The sequence below is a fragment of the Misgurnus anguillicaudatus genome, chromosome 20, assembly GCF_027580225.2.
Source record: "Misgurnus anguillicaudatus chromosome 20, ASM2758022v2, whole genome shotgun sequence".
NCBI lineage: Eukaryota > Metazoa > Chordata > Actinopteri > Cypriniformes > Cobitidae > Misgurnus > Misgurnus anguillicaudatus.
Genome location: NC_073356.2, coordinates 4,304,922 through 4,318,621, shown reverse-complemented (window position 1 = coordinate 4,318,621; position 13,700 = coordinate 4,304,922). Strand labels below are relative to the sequence as shown.

At 43.2% G+C, this 13,700-nt stretch overlaps 1 protein-coding gene and 4 non-coding genes across 5 annotated transcripts; all 5 read left to right on the top strand.

Moving 5' to 3' along the window:
• Positions 1-1,534: 1,534 nt before the first annotated feature.
• Positions 1,535-9,703, top strand: LOC141351458 (uncharacterized). Its single transcript, XM_073858254.1, has 10 exons — positions 1,535-3,632; positions 3,724-3,807; positions 3,895-3,978; positions 4,922-5,450; positions 5,547-5,874; positions 5,961-6,762; positions 7,006-7,212; positions 7,322-7,695; positions 8,370-8,875; positions 8,953-9,703. The coding sequence occupies exons 1-10, from the start codon at positions 2,807-2,809 to the stop codon at positions 9,701-9,703; spliced, it is 4,491 nt and encodes a 1,496-aa protein (XP_073714355.1). The 5' UTR covers positions 1,535-2,806.
• Positions 9,704-10,821: 1,118 nt separating this feature from the next.
• On the top strand, positions 10,822-10,893 carry trnap-agg (transfer RNA proline (anticodon AGG)). Its single transcript has one exon. It is a non-coding gene; the product is annotated as a tRNA-Pro (tRNA).
• Positions 10,894-11,531: 638 nt separating this feature from the next.
• trnap-ugg (transfer RNA proline (anticodon UGG)) lies at positions 11,532-11,603 on the top strand. Its single transcript has one exon. It is a non-coding gene; the product is annotated as a tRNA-Pro (tRNA).
• Positions 11,604-11,681: 78 nt separating this feature from the next.
• trnai-aau (transfer RNA isoleucine (anticodon AAU)) lies at positions 11,682-11,755 on the top strand. Its single transcript has one exon. It is a non-coding gene; the product is annotated as a tRNA-Ile (tRNA).
• A 199-nt stretch (positions 11,756-11,954) lies between these two features.
• On the top strand, positions 11,955-12,026 carry trnaq-cug (transfer RNA glutamine (anticodon CUG)). The gene has a single exon. It is a non-coding gene; the product is annotated as a tRNA-Gln (tRNA).
• The last annotated feature ends 1,674 nt before the right edge of the window (positions 12,027-13,700 follow it).

Genomic DNA, 13,700 nt, shown 5'->3' with positions numbered 1-13,700 from the left:
TTAACCCACAACGCCGCTTTGTATGGCAATATTGGCAGGAAAGGAATGGAATGTCAACGAGAAACCCGCAAAGGACGTCAGGGACCTCTCAGCGACACCTCCGCCTTTGGTCTTGTCAGGTCGAAATCGTGTCCGAGGTTGTCTTTTGTTTGTTAACCCCTAGACGATCCCCCTACCCTTTAAGCTTTCTACCGGAGGGCTTGCTGTTTTAACAAGCGATGAGTTGATTTCAAACAACACAATTGACTCAACCCGAAAAATGACCCAGGCTATTTGTCCTACTCCCTCCTGGCCGGGAAAGGCACATCATCCTGGCCACTGGGTAGGTACCCTGAGGTGCCTGGAGCTATGAGACTTAAATATACAACCAGGCTAGTGATGCATGGTGTCCAGTTTAGTTACCGGATGATTTATCAGAATTTTCTCCTAAAATCTAAGATCAACACTTGGAAAATGCGATAAGGACATGGCTTCTAAGATGTTACTTGAAGTTAACTACACTAAGTGTTGGGATGCCCCTTTTAATAAAGATGTTTGGGGCGACACAGTTGCCACCCCAAACAGAGCACAGCTGCCTCACAGCAACAAGGTCCCCTGTTCAAGCCCTGGCTGGGTCAGGAGGCCTTTCTGTTTGGGGTGTACATGTTCTCCTTCAGTCAGCATGGAATTACTCTGGGCACTGTGTTATTTGGTTTCCTTAAACAGTCCAAAAACAACAGACACGTTGATCTATACACACACAAACCGAGGGAAGGGCAATTTGACATCTCCAATTCACCTAACCCGCATTTCTGACTTTGCCAAAAACCAGTTCTCGCCATGAATATAGCCATAGATGCTGAACTGGCTTTAAAAATAAATGAACATATTTATCTATTCCAGTTTCTCCAATCAAAACAAATATTAATGCTATGCCTTACAGACCATGTCAAATAATTTTGTTTCCGTCTATGTTGCAACAGTTTTGCAAAGGACTTTTTCTGTGCTGAAATGACTGTGACCCTGTGAACAAATCATTGATGGGTTTGGGTGATGAGTGTTTTGCTCAGAGCCTGTAATCCATAACAAAGGTGTTCAGCTGGGTTCAGGTCCGAGATTTATGCAGACCAGTCGAGTTCTCTCACACCATTTCAAATATTAAGCAATAAGCATGTACTTATATCGATAAGTGCTTATTTTGACACCAGCCCAACACTAGGGCTCATTGTGGCTAAACAGAGGAGCAGGACCAAACCGGCCCATCCCAAGGAACTGCTTGAGGAAGCTGGTGACTGTGTTGTGGTCACATGTCTCTCGGTGGCACGGCAAAAAGACAGCATGGCTTGGCTCGTTGGTCTAGGGGTATGATTCTCGCTTTGATTCCAATTTTAAATGGCAACAAAATGCTCTTGGAGTGTTAAGCTCCTGCTCCATGTTGCTTTGTGAAAAAACATCCGTATCGGAGACGTTCATGTGTGGACCCAATGTGAAGCTTCACGCTTCCGGTGTGTGACATCAGAGCAATTAACAACAAACCACAATCACGTGGAGAATGCGGGCATCGATCCCGCTACCTCTCGCTTGCGCCTACTGCTTCCCACCGAGTGAGCCAAAGTAAGCCCGCATAAGCCAATCACGTTTCTTCCTGTGGCTTACTTTTGACCAATCACGTTTCTTCCTGTGGCTTACTTTTGACCAATCACGTTTCTCCCTGTGGCTTACTTTTGACGAATCACGTTTCTCTTCTGTGGCTTACTTTTGACCAATCGCGTTTCACTCCCATGGCTTACTTTGGACCAATCGCGCGTTCCTCTCCTGAGGCTCACTTTTGACCAATCGCGTTTCTCTCCTGAGGTAAACTTTTTAACCAATCACCGGCAGCTATTATTATCATCTTTGAGTTAGCGATAGGTAAGTCTTGTTTACTTCGTTATTAAATTTCGGTCATTATTTGTTAATATAATGTGTATATGTTTGGAAAATTAAACTTGCCTATATAGCTGTCTAGCATGTATTGGACATGTTTTCTTCTGTGCAGTTTAACACGGTGGTTAAGTTCACGTTAGTTTAACGTTTGCAAATGTCATGACATTCATTAGACATTCGGCTTCATACTCATTAAAGTTTAACTCTCGGTTTTCAGTCCAAAACAATAAGAGATAACTGTGGTTTTATAAATGATATGTAACAATATCCTCATGACAGGAGGATGAAAGATAAACGTTCCTAAAATATCCATTTCATAGCGCAAGGACCCTTTTGGGGTAATATGTCTTTTATGAGCTATGAAAGGATATTATTAGGAAAAAATTGTCATCCTTCTGCCATTGGGTCGTATTGATAAATTATTTAATTGATTAAATAAAAACAGCAAATGCTAGAGTCAAACGAATTATTATTATTTAAATGAATATCAAATATAAAATCAACTTTACTGCAGTAACGTACGTCAGATATGCATAAACACATAAACTACAATACTGTTTGGCCTAAAGGTATCAAACCAACTTTAAATTACTTAGTATTATTCTCTATCATGCACAAGGCTTGTTTTTTAGATTCTTCTAGGCCCCTAGAATGGTGATGTTTACAGCTTTGGAAATAGAAGTAAATTTCAGACTTAATATTTCACTTATATTGACATATTTTATATACGGTATCCGAGATTCCTTCCCCTTTAGAAAACTCATCAGCAAGCCAGTTTATGGTCATAGCCATATTTATTACCACAGTAATATGGTTTACATGTAGCTTATTAAATTACCATTACACACTTAACGTCAGATTGCTAGAGGTAATAGTCTCTTCCTAATTTTCATTTCAGAAAATGTATGCGTATCCTGTTTTTCAACGGCAATCGGCAACATCAAGCCGACTCCTCATGGCACCATCAGCAGAGGCAAAGCGCCTAGAAAAGCTTGAGTCCGGAAGGGCCAAAAGTAAAGAGGAGGTGCTGGCAGAGGCTAGAGCTTTTGTCAGCACAAATGGTGGAGACCCCAGTGACCAGTTTTTAGTTCTCGCTCACTGCAAACTTCAGTTTGGGAAGTACCAGGGCCAGCGATTTAGATGGCTCCTGGAAAACTCTCTGGGGTATGCAGTGTATTTGGTGCTTAGCAGTTCCAGTGAGAAAGCCCATCCAAACCCGCTGTCAGAAAACAAACAGCTGTACTTGCAGTATACTTCTCTTATAAGAGAGATGGCAGAAGAAGTGGAGAAGTATAAGAGAAAGCAGGAAATGCAAGCAGAAGCCCATGCAACTGGAGACCAAGGCTGCTTGATGGTGGAGTTTGGTGACTTCCAGGGCCGGTCCATGAAGGATGTTTATGAGGACCAGAGCAAGCAGGCCCAAGCCCTCATCAGGTACCTGATAAAGGCAAATCCCAACCCCAACACCAACATGGCCATTTTCAAGACGTATGTCTTGAAAAGACAGGCTTCTGCTGTGGGCACCCGTGTATGCCAGCCTGCACCTCAAGTTGCATCCTCCAGTGCCTCTGCACCTCCACCTGCAACCCCCAGTTCTTCTGTACCTCCACCCGCAGCCATCAAAACTGGTGTACACCAGAGCGCCACTGTGAAAGCACTGTTGACGCGTGGCAAACATTTGTCTCCTTCACACCTGGCGAGAAAACTCATGTCACCAGTGAAACACTGTGAGTAGGACTGTGTGAATATTGAATTTTCCTTACAGCAGTTTTACATGTATTTATTTATCATTATGGCAAATTTGTTTTTTGTTTCCAGATCCATTGCTGCAGTCCACTTTACCTCCTCCAGCAGCAGAACCCCCAGTCACACATTTGACCCGAAGGCAGCTTTTCACTACTGGTAAGCACCATCTTACCTACATTTGTCTCATAAGTTTACGGTGAACAACATAACATAATAACATTTTTATTATTATTTGTGCTCCAGGCACTTCCGTTTCCCCTGCTGAAGATGATGATGATGAGGAACTGGTATTTGCTGCATCACAATGTGAAGCACAGCTAAATACAGGTGTGGCATATGACACACATGCAAATATTATAAGAATGTTTTTGTGAAAACGCAAAAGCAGAACATTTTTTTTTTAAATAATCAACATTTTTAACAATTTTTTGTTTACAATACAGAATTATGTCAGATCTTGCCTCAAGCTGGATGTATGCTTTGAGCGCATTTCTTCGAAACCGTAAGGATGTTTAAAGGTGTCAGTGTATTTGGGTTTCCGAACGTACCCGTTGTTAAACAATCACTGCATAACTTCTTCACACCGCTTGCACTTCTCACTCACTCTTTAGCTCCACCTTAGCAGACAGGATGGTTGGGATCATTGTTGTAATGATTAGAGGAACATCTTTTCCTTAATGTGTCTGTGTGCATGCTTCATGTCTGTGGGCATCATTCATTTATACTGAATTCTCCACGCCTCATATCCTTGCTCCATTCTATCTAATTTACACATCAACATTTTATCCCAGCAAGGAAAAACCGAAACCCAATGTAGTCCAGCTATGATTAATCCACTTCTACCCTAAAATAACCTTGAATACATTTTTATGCTGTTCTTGCCTAAATAACTTTGAGATGTATGATATTCCATTATGTAAGCAAAGTCAACAGGTGTTCAAGGTGTTTGCTTTCATTTCTTTTATATTTCTTGTATCATCTATTTGTGTGCTATGGTTAGACATCTGTTAGACTTTCATGAGCAGCCCAAATTCTGCCTTATTTTAGTCAAAATTGCTTGCTGGGATCTTACATTAATAAAGTGTACACTGGGTTCTTTGCTTCTTAACACTAGTACCATTTTCCTCACTGTTATTCCTAAATCTAATCCTAATAAGTATTAATACTTGTCCAAAATTCTGCTTCGCAGACTGTTTGTGGGCTGCTTTGTGGTATTTTACTATGAAATGCAACATTCATCCTTATATTGTTTTTGTTTTAATTCACTCAGAGACCTGTTCTGGTCCGTCTCCATCAGCGGAAACAGCAAAAGCACCAGGTCTTCCACATCATCCACCACCAGCTGAGCTTCCAGTTCACTGGAAAGATCATCTTCCACCTTTCCAGCATGAGTGGATACGGAACACACTATTTAAGGCCAACCCGCGAACCGGCAAGCCAGAACTAGTGTCCCAACTGAAGCTTTGGTGGTATCCTCCTCAGGTCCCTTTAATTCACACTCAGCCGCCCGCCTCACCTGACCTCTTCTTCTGTCGGCCCCTTTTCTTATGGATGCCGCTCAAGATGTGGCGATTTCCTCTTGTCTGTGTTCGACCAGACTGTGATAAGCACAAACTAACAGCCGCAGGACTTTACCGTACCGTGCGCAAAGTCTTGGACATCGACGGTTGGTATGATCTTGCCACTGAGTATCTGGAGTGCAAACGCTGCAAAAAGAAATATCCCGCCTGGTCCGAGGACATTTTGGGGCAACTGGATATGGGCCACCGCAGTCAGTTTCCAGCTTTGCTGACATACAGGTAATTCATAATGGCAATCATTCATTATTAGGCACTTTAATTTGTGATTCTTTTTACCAAATAAAGCATTTGCATGATTATACTGTTGTTTTTTAGATACTCATGTGACAACCGGGTGCTGAGGATGATGAGGGAGAGGACACAGGGCAACAGCGTGACACAGCTGTACAAGAAGCTCATGGAACAACACAGTGAGGCATGGACACAGCGTGTCCTTCAGTACCTGACTGCCTGTGAACCATTTACAAGGTCCTTCCTTGTGCAGCCACCTGTGTTTGCCGAGCCTCCCTCTTTACCTGCCCTACCTAAACCTAAGTGGCTGTTAGCCGTGTACGCCAGGGATGTTCTGGGCCGACTGCACGAGGTCAAAGCCAAAATTACATCTGTCTTGGGCTGTGTTCTAAAGATGGACTCCACAAAGAAGGTAACACATCCCTGTTTCCAGAAATTTGCCATATGGAAAAGTGTGTATACATAATAAACAATTAATTATTTTATTTTTTGCAATAGGTCACAAAGAAACTTGCCGGTGCTGCTGCAGGAACAGCTGCCTGGTGCACAAATGTAGGAAACGAACACGGCCAAGTCCTTGTCTCTGTGCTGACAGCCGCAGAGGGACATGGACTGCACCCTATGGCAGCTGGCCTAATGAAACGCTACCGGGAGGCAGGAGAGGCAGCCCCGAAAGTGATGTACGTGGACAGAGATTGCTGCAGTCTTCATGGCAAGTCTCAGGTGAAGGTCATGTTTTCGGAGTGGGATGAGCTTGAAGTGCGCCTTGACATCTGGCATTTCATGCGGCGATTTGCTGCAGGTGTCACGACAGAGGCTCATCCGCTCTACGGGACCTTCATGGCACGTCTGTCCATGTGCATCTTTCAGTGGGATTCAGATGATGTGGCTGCTCTTCACCGTGCAAAGGAGGGTGAGCTGGCAGCAAAGAAGGCCGGCCACATCTCAGGAAAGGCGCTGAGTTCCCGCATTACCCGGAGAGAGTTGGCACTGCACTGCCGGAGGAGGACCAGGGGTGTGGAGGAGACCACCAGATTAATTGGATCTCTGGTTGATCTGTTTGACAGTGCGAGTGGTAAAGACACTCTGGGAGTTCCTCTGCTGGACCATGAACGGATCCAGCAGATATGGAAAGAACAGCGGAAGCACGTACAGTGTATCCAAGACCCAGAGAACTTTCCCCTCTACATGAAGACAGGGACACTGAAGAAAGGCAGTGTGGAGCTGTGCTGCTACAGATGTGCCCGTGGCTCTACCTCTTTGGAGTCATTCCACCTCCACCTAAACCGTTTTATTCCAGGTATTACATACATATGGATGAAAATTTTTTTAAAGTAATGTCACATCAATAAATGTCACACTCTACAGTAATATCACAGTTCTTTTCTGATGTCATAAGCATTGACAAAGCTGTCTTGCCAGTCACTAGTAACTCTGGTTATAATACCAATAATTGTTTATGTAATTACATAGCACCTCATGTGCAGCACATATCTTGTACATGTGTGACACATATAACCATTTTTGTTTATCTGACTTTTAGGAACCAGTGCCAGTGATTCACATTTTCAGGCCTATCTTCTTGAGGGCTTGATGCGCTGGAATGATGACAGGATGGAAGATGCCATAAAAGGAGCGTCCTCCATCCGGACATATGGCAGTGCCATGAAAGAGGCTGTGGACAAGCTTTCCCGAACTGTCTTCGGAAAGCCCTGGGATGAGCGCTATCGCCCTCCTGGAGCATATACAGGCAAGAAATTCAATAATTTGTTCTTTTGTAATATTCTACTAAGTTATCTATTTAGCTTTTAATGTACTAGACTAGACAAATGGTTAACAACACTTTTTTATCCTTGTAGGTGAATTGCTAGGAATGGAGTACCTTTACAGCCAGACTGGCAAAACACTTACTCCAGTGCTCCAGAACCCAGAGGAGGAAGACAGGCTGGTGGAGGAAGTTGATGATCAGGACCTGCAAGATGAGGGGTTTGAGGAAGAGATCATGGAGGACATCACAGTTCCAGTGCTGTATGAGGATGACCCTTGCCGTGATCTTGAAAACAGCCCCTCATCTTTGCCTCTGCATCAGTCCCCAGCATCGATGGCTGATGTGTCACTGGCTGAGCCGTCCACATCATCATCTCCTGGTGGAGAACAACAGCATCTTGCCCCTGCCCCTTCAGTACTGTCACAGTCATCTGACACTGGAAGCAGTATTTCCGACGAGGCTCAGGTAAGACACTCTAAGGTCTTTTTTTCAATTGCTAACAAGCATTCCTCCACATACTCTCCCTCTCTGAACCAATCTACTTTCCTTACCAACCTGTCTTCTTTTATCCATATTGCAAAATTGCTAAATAAGTTCCAAGATATCCCCTTCTAATACTGTAAATCATGGTAATGAGACTAGAGCAGAACACCTGGGTTGGCTTTCAAGTAAAACTGCAATTAGCTTAGAATGATTACTATTTTATTTTCTGCTACAATTTTCTATATTTTAAAACAATTACTGAAGAAATGGATTCAATTTGCCATTATTCTTTCGAAAATGTTTATAACAATTTCAAAAGCAGTGTGTTAGCATTTGAGAAATGTAGATAGTATACATAATACATTGTGTTTTGCAAGTGGTAAAGCATAAATGACAGAAGAATTTTGGAAGATGTGGATATTGAATGCATTGAACTGATGGATCATATTAACCTCATTACAGCACAGTCACATTAATAAGAAGTCCAACCCTGTTGGGTTAGTTACTTGTTCCTGCTGTGACAGGTTTCGACTGTGTACAGTTTTTAAATGCCCCCTTAGTATTGAACTTAAACAATGCTTGTTAGCAATTGAAAAAAAAACTCATTTTAATCTCGTTTTACTCCACATAAATTAACATAAATCTGCATTTACTAGGGAGCAGTCATTGGACCCGATGGCATCGCTGGGTGGGACAAGGTCCAGGATTTGGCTGGTTACCTGGTGGGTCTTCGTGAGGCTCCTTACCTTACTGACCAGCAGGTGACAGAGGCCATCCAGCTGTGGACAGCTCTCCTAGATTTCGATAAGCAGCGGATCAACTATCAGCCTCGACATCAGCCTCAGCTGACACAGGGGCGCTATAAGGCACCGAAGCGGTCTGGAGTCACACCAGGTGTGGAGAGTGTGAAACGGTGTCTGATTGGACATCCTGGGGGTCCAGCGCAGTGGCCCGACGCCAACCGATTGGTTAATACCATTTGTATGAAGTTGTGTGCTTTACACAAGTCGCCAACCAAGAAAGATGGAGTTTGCACCCCCAGGTGGTCTAAAGTTCTTTCAGATTACCACCACATCCGAGAGTTGGTGCTTAACAATCCCACTCTGATGGATGAAACAACGATCCAGCTGTTTGAGATAAACCATGGGACACTCACTCAGTGGTAAGCATGGCACATCATTCGCTTCAAATTAACTGAATACTGACATACATATATATAATAAAAATTAATTTTTTCAGGTTTCGTAAGTGGAAGAATAGACAGGAAATGGGCGTCCTCGGTCAGGGTCTGACTCCATCTAACCCAATTGCTGTGGCTGATACGCACCTGCCTCCACCGAGGGAAAAATTGAATGAAGTGCCATCGACATCAGGCCCAAAACATCAATTTTTCCTTCCACCAAATCGTGAAGGACAGGCTCCTCTTCTGCGACCAGGTCGAAAGCCAGCTGCTGCCACCAGGGAGTTTCCCATTGCATCCGCCCCCACAGCATCAGGAGTTGTGCAGCCCATCGCACCTGCCCCCACAGCATCAGGAGTTATGCAGCACATTTTAGCACCCATCGCACCCGCCCCCACAGCATCAGGAGTTGTGAAGCACATTTTAGCACCGGGGTTGTCGTTTGGCATGGTAGTCTTTAATCCAGACATGACTGTGTCAGTGGTGATTCCACCTTCTGGTGCTTCGACATCCAGTGCAGTCCCAGCTCCGCCTGCTCCGGCGTCTGCTGCACCTGTGTCCCGTTACACGCAAAGGAACAGGCGCCGACGGGCTATGGAGAATGAAAGTGGTGTCCAGAAGAGGAAGTATGTGCGAGGGGTTACTTTTAACACGTGCAGCAAATGTGGGCAGCCCAAAACGAAAGAGTTTGGCCATAGCCGATATGGTAATGCCACATTTTGCTTGCGTGCCTCAAATGGCAAATCTTTAGAGGAATGGTTGGCAGAGCAGCGCCAGCAAGAAACATGTCAAACTCCACCACCTCAATAAATAACATCTTTCCTGTATATATTGTACATATGTGTGCGTGTGTGTGCTGTGATCATTTCAATATTTGTGTGTATTTATTTTAATAAAACATTTTACATCTGAAGTGTCTGTGGATCTGATAAATAAATCTGATAAATCATATCAATCAAATCATATCCCACACAAAAACACATCTTTAAAGAAACATTTTTATATAAACATAAAAAACATACAAATTGACCTTACTTACATTACCTTATAAACACGTAATATTCTATAAAAAAAGAAAAAACACAAAATAATGAATATCAATCAATATAATGATATGTCATAGTAGATAACTAATAGAGGCACAGTTAAATGAACCATGTTTTTTGTGGTAAAAGTGTAGTAACCATGCTTTTTATTAATTTTTATATAAACATAAACAACTAATATTCTTTTAAATAATAATATACACAAAATTATTAATATCAACCAATATAATGATCATAGATAATAGAGGCATAGTTAAATCAACCATATTTTTTGTGGTAAAAGTGTAGTATGGTTTTTATTCCTTTTTATATAAGCAGGTAATGTTCTTTAAAAAAAAATAATATACACAAAGTAATAAATATAAATCAATATAATGATATGCCATATAGATAACTAAATAGTAGCGTAGTTAAATTAACCATGTTTTTTTTGTGGTAAAAGCGTAGTAACCATGCTTTTTGGTGTATTGTTTACTATTAGCAAAACCATGTTTAATTTGTGGTAACCATGGTTTTACTACAGTACATTTTTTGTAAGAATTTGTTGGATAGTTCGTCACGCAGACCATGGGTTCGAGTCCAGCCCGCGGAGGGTGACTTGTTTCACATATAACTAAAACTACTGTAACATGACATAACGCACAGGAAAATATCCCGAATATTGTTACAGGCGAAATCTGGCGCCGTGTAACCGCATTTTGCGTCTGTTTCGCTTGCGTGCGGGGGCGCAAAGATTGGGCCCCTTCCTTTGCGCAGCGAGCGCTCTACCATTTGAGCTAATTCCCCTTACATCCGTCTTATGAATGCTTTGGCTTGTTGGAAGCTGGCTGCTATGTGGTGGGAAAATGTTTCCCAAGGGGGCGGGGGTGACACGCTTTGAGTGGCTCGTTGGTCTAGGGGTATGATTCTCGCTTAGGGTGCGAGAGGTCCCGGGTTCAAATCCCGGACGAGCCCCTCTTTAGACTCGTCCCTCGGAGCTTTAACCCACAACGCCGCTTTGTATGGCAATATTGGCAGGAAAGGAATGGAATGTCAACGAGAAACCCGCAAAGGACGTCAGGGACCTCTCAGCGACAGTTCTCGCCATTAATATATAGCCATAGATGCTGAACTGGCTTTAAAAATAAATGAACATATTTATCTCTTCCAGTTTCTCCAATCAAAACAAATATTAATGCTATGCCTTACAGACCATGTCAAATAATTTTGTTTCCATCTATGTTGCAACAGTTTTGCAAAGGACTTTTTCTGTGCTGAAATGACTGTGACCCTGTGAACAAATCATTGATGGGTTTGGGTGATGAGTGTTTTGCTCAGAGCCTGTAATCCATAACAAAGGTGTTCAGCTGGGTTCAGGTCCGAGATTTATGCAGACCAGTCGAGTTCTCTCACACCATTTCAAATATTAAGCAATAAGCATGTACTTATATCGATAAGTGCTTATTTTGACACCAGCCCAACACTAGGGCTCATTGTGGCTAAACAGAGGAGCAGGACCAAACAGGCCCATCCCAAGGAACTGCTTGAGGAAGCTGGTGACTGTGTTGTGGTCACATGTGTCTCGGTGGCACGGCAAAAAGACAGCACGGCTTGGCTCGTTGGTCTAGGGGTATGATTCTCGCTTTGGGTGCGAGAGGTCCCGGGTTCAAATCCCGGACGAGCCCTTGTTTAGCTTTGCTTCTTGATGCTGCTACACTGTGGAACATTCATGTCAGTCTTGGCAGAGACAGGTGCCTTTCCGTGGCCGGTTAGCTCAGTTGGTTAGAGCGTGGTGCTAATAACGCCAAGGTCGCGGGTTCGATCCCCGTACGGGCCAAGGTTTCTCTGTGCCTCCTTTTGCCGACTGCTATATTTGCTGTGATTGGGAGAGCATTAGACTGAGGATATAAAGGTCCCTGGTTCAATCCCGGGTTTCGGATTTGAGGGCAGCCTTTTACGAGTTTGTTTAACTGAAGGTCCCTATCCGAGTGGCCTTTTCTCCGTGACCCAGTGGGTCAGGCATTAACGCAAAGAGTGGTTCCATGGTGTAATGGTTAGCACTCTGGACTCTGAATCCAGTGATCCAAGTTTAAATCTCGGTGGGACCTGTAAGACTTTTTGGGTATCCAAGGGAACAGTGTTTGTTACCCCAAAACAATCCCCCTGCCCTTTAAGCCTTTTTACCAGAGCACTCAGGCTCTAGACAAAAATGAGTTAATTCAAGCAACATTGAGCACTTTTTCTGGTCACCCTGGCGGTGGGCCAACAACTCACAAGTCGCAAAATTTCAGCAAACACAAGGACATTACAAGGAAGCAAATTAAACATGTACGAAAACATAGAATAAATGAAAAATGCCTAGACGTTTAGGACAAAGGAAACACAGCTCATGTGTACAGGCCAAAGGAAACACACAGCTCTTGTGTACAATCTGACAATGAAATGCATTAAAAAGACTTACCAGAAATGACACGAAGACAAATGAACATTGAAAGAAAATGATTCCAATTTTAAATGGCAACAAAATGCTCTTGGAGTGTTAAGCTCCTGCTACAAAGCAACATTCGTACACAGCCGGCAGGTGTAAATAACTTATGAAATCACTCAGATTAAACATGATGAGTAATGATCTGTCCACCATGCCTGCCATAGAGCACGAAAGATACAATAACACATTTAATTTGGTCAATATAAAAACATGTCCCTTTCATTCTCCCAGCGTCAAATCCGTGCAACAACGCTATCCAGTGATTGCTGGAAATATAGTTGTATGGCTGGACGGAAAAGTGCAATCAGTACTCTTAATATAAAGACATAAATACGAAGTAACTTTCAAATACGAAGTAAAATCATTTACTGTCATCCCTGTTGACTCGATGAGGTACGAGTAAATGTCCGGGTAAGACACCTCTGGCCAATAGGGAGCGTTGTTACACAGGTTTGACGCTGGGAGAATGAGGGGGACATGTTTTTGTATTGACCAAATGGAGTGTTTTTGATGTGTCTTTCGCGCTCTATGGCGGGCAGGGTGGACGGATGGTTGCTCGGCATGTTTGATCTGAGTGGTTTCTTAAGTTGTTTGCGCCTGCCGGCTGTGTGCGAACGTTGCATTGTTCCACTATTTTGAATGGAAGTCAATGGAAGGTCTAGTTTGTTTCCCCCAAAAGTGGGCGTGAACCTGTTCAGAGACATTTTATGATGTTGCGCCGGTTGTGCGTATGTTCCCGGCAGAAGGCAGAAGTCAGAAAAGACGTAAAACAAATGTGTTCAGTACCTCAGATTAGATAAATGGGCGGAGAGAAGGCTGTCGCGTGTGGCTGTTCGAACACATTCATCACATAGACTGGAGTTCTATCTATTGTTTTATTTCCGCTGTCATCATAGGTAACATGAAATAAAAAAATGTTTCCACACACCAAACTTATATGACGCTGGCACATCCTCCAACTCCGGGCAGACTTCCTTCCCACTTGCCATTTTTACACGTAACATGACCTGCAGCACTCACTATCCACACCAGTCACCTCTTCTTTCAGGAAACAAGCTATCTGAGGTCACATACAGGGCACGAGGCTACATACATTGCGCATGCCATGAACGGTCGAACCGTGCGGACGCACACACGCTCCGAACCGAGACAAGCGAACCGAACGGTTAGAATTTTTTGTCATGAACCGTGCCACCCCTACTCCCTATTAACTGAGATTGTTATTTTCAAAAGTTTTGCTTCCAAAATATATTAATACATTTATTTATGTATTACAATATTCATATGATATGCT

Coding starts and splice junctions, on each gene's coding strand:
- LOC141351458 (XM_073858254.1), top strand. CDS start 2,807: ATGTATGCGTATCCTGTTTTTCAACGGCAATCGGCAACATCAAGCCGA. Junction 6,763..7,005: donor CCTAAACCGTTTTATTCCAG/GTATTACATACA, acceptor TCTGACTTTTAG/GAACCAGTGCCAGTGATTCA. Junction 7,696..8,369: donor GTATTTCCGACGAGGCTCAG/GTAAGACACTCT, acceptor TGCATTTACTAG/GGAGCAGTCATTGGACCCGA.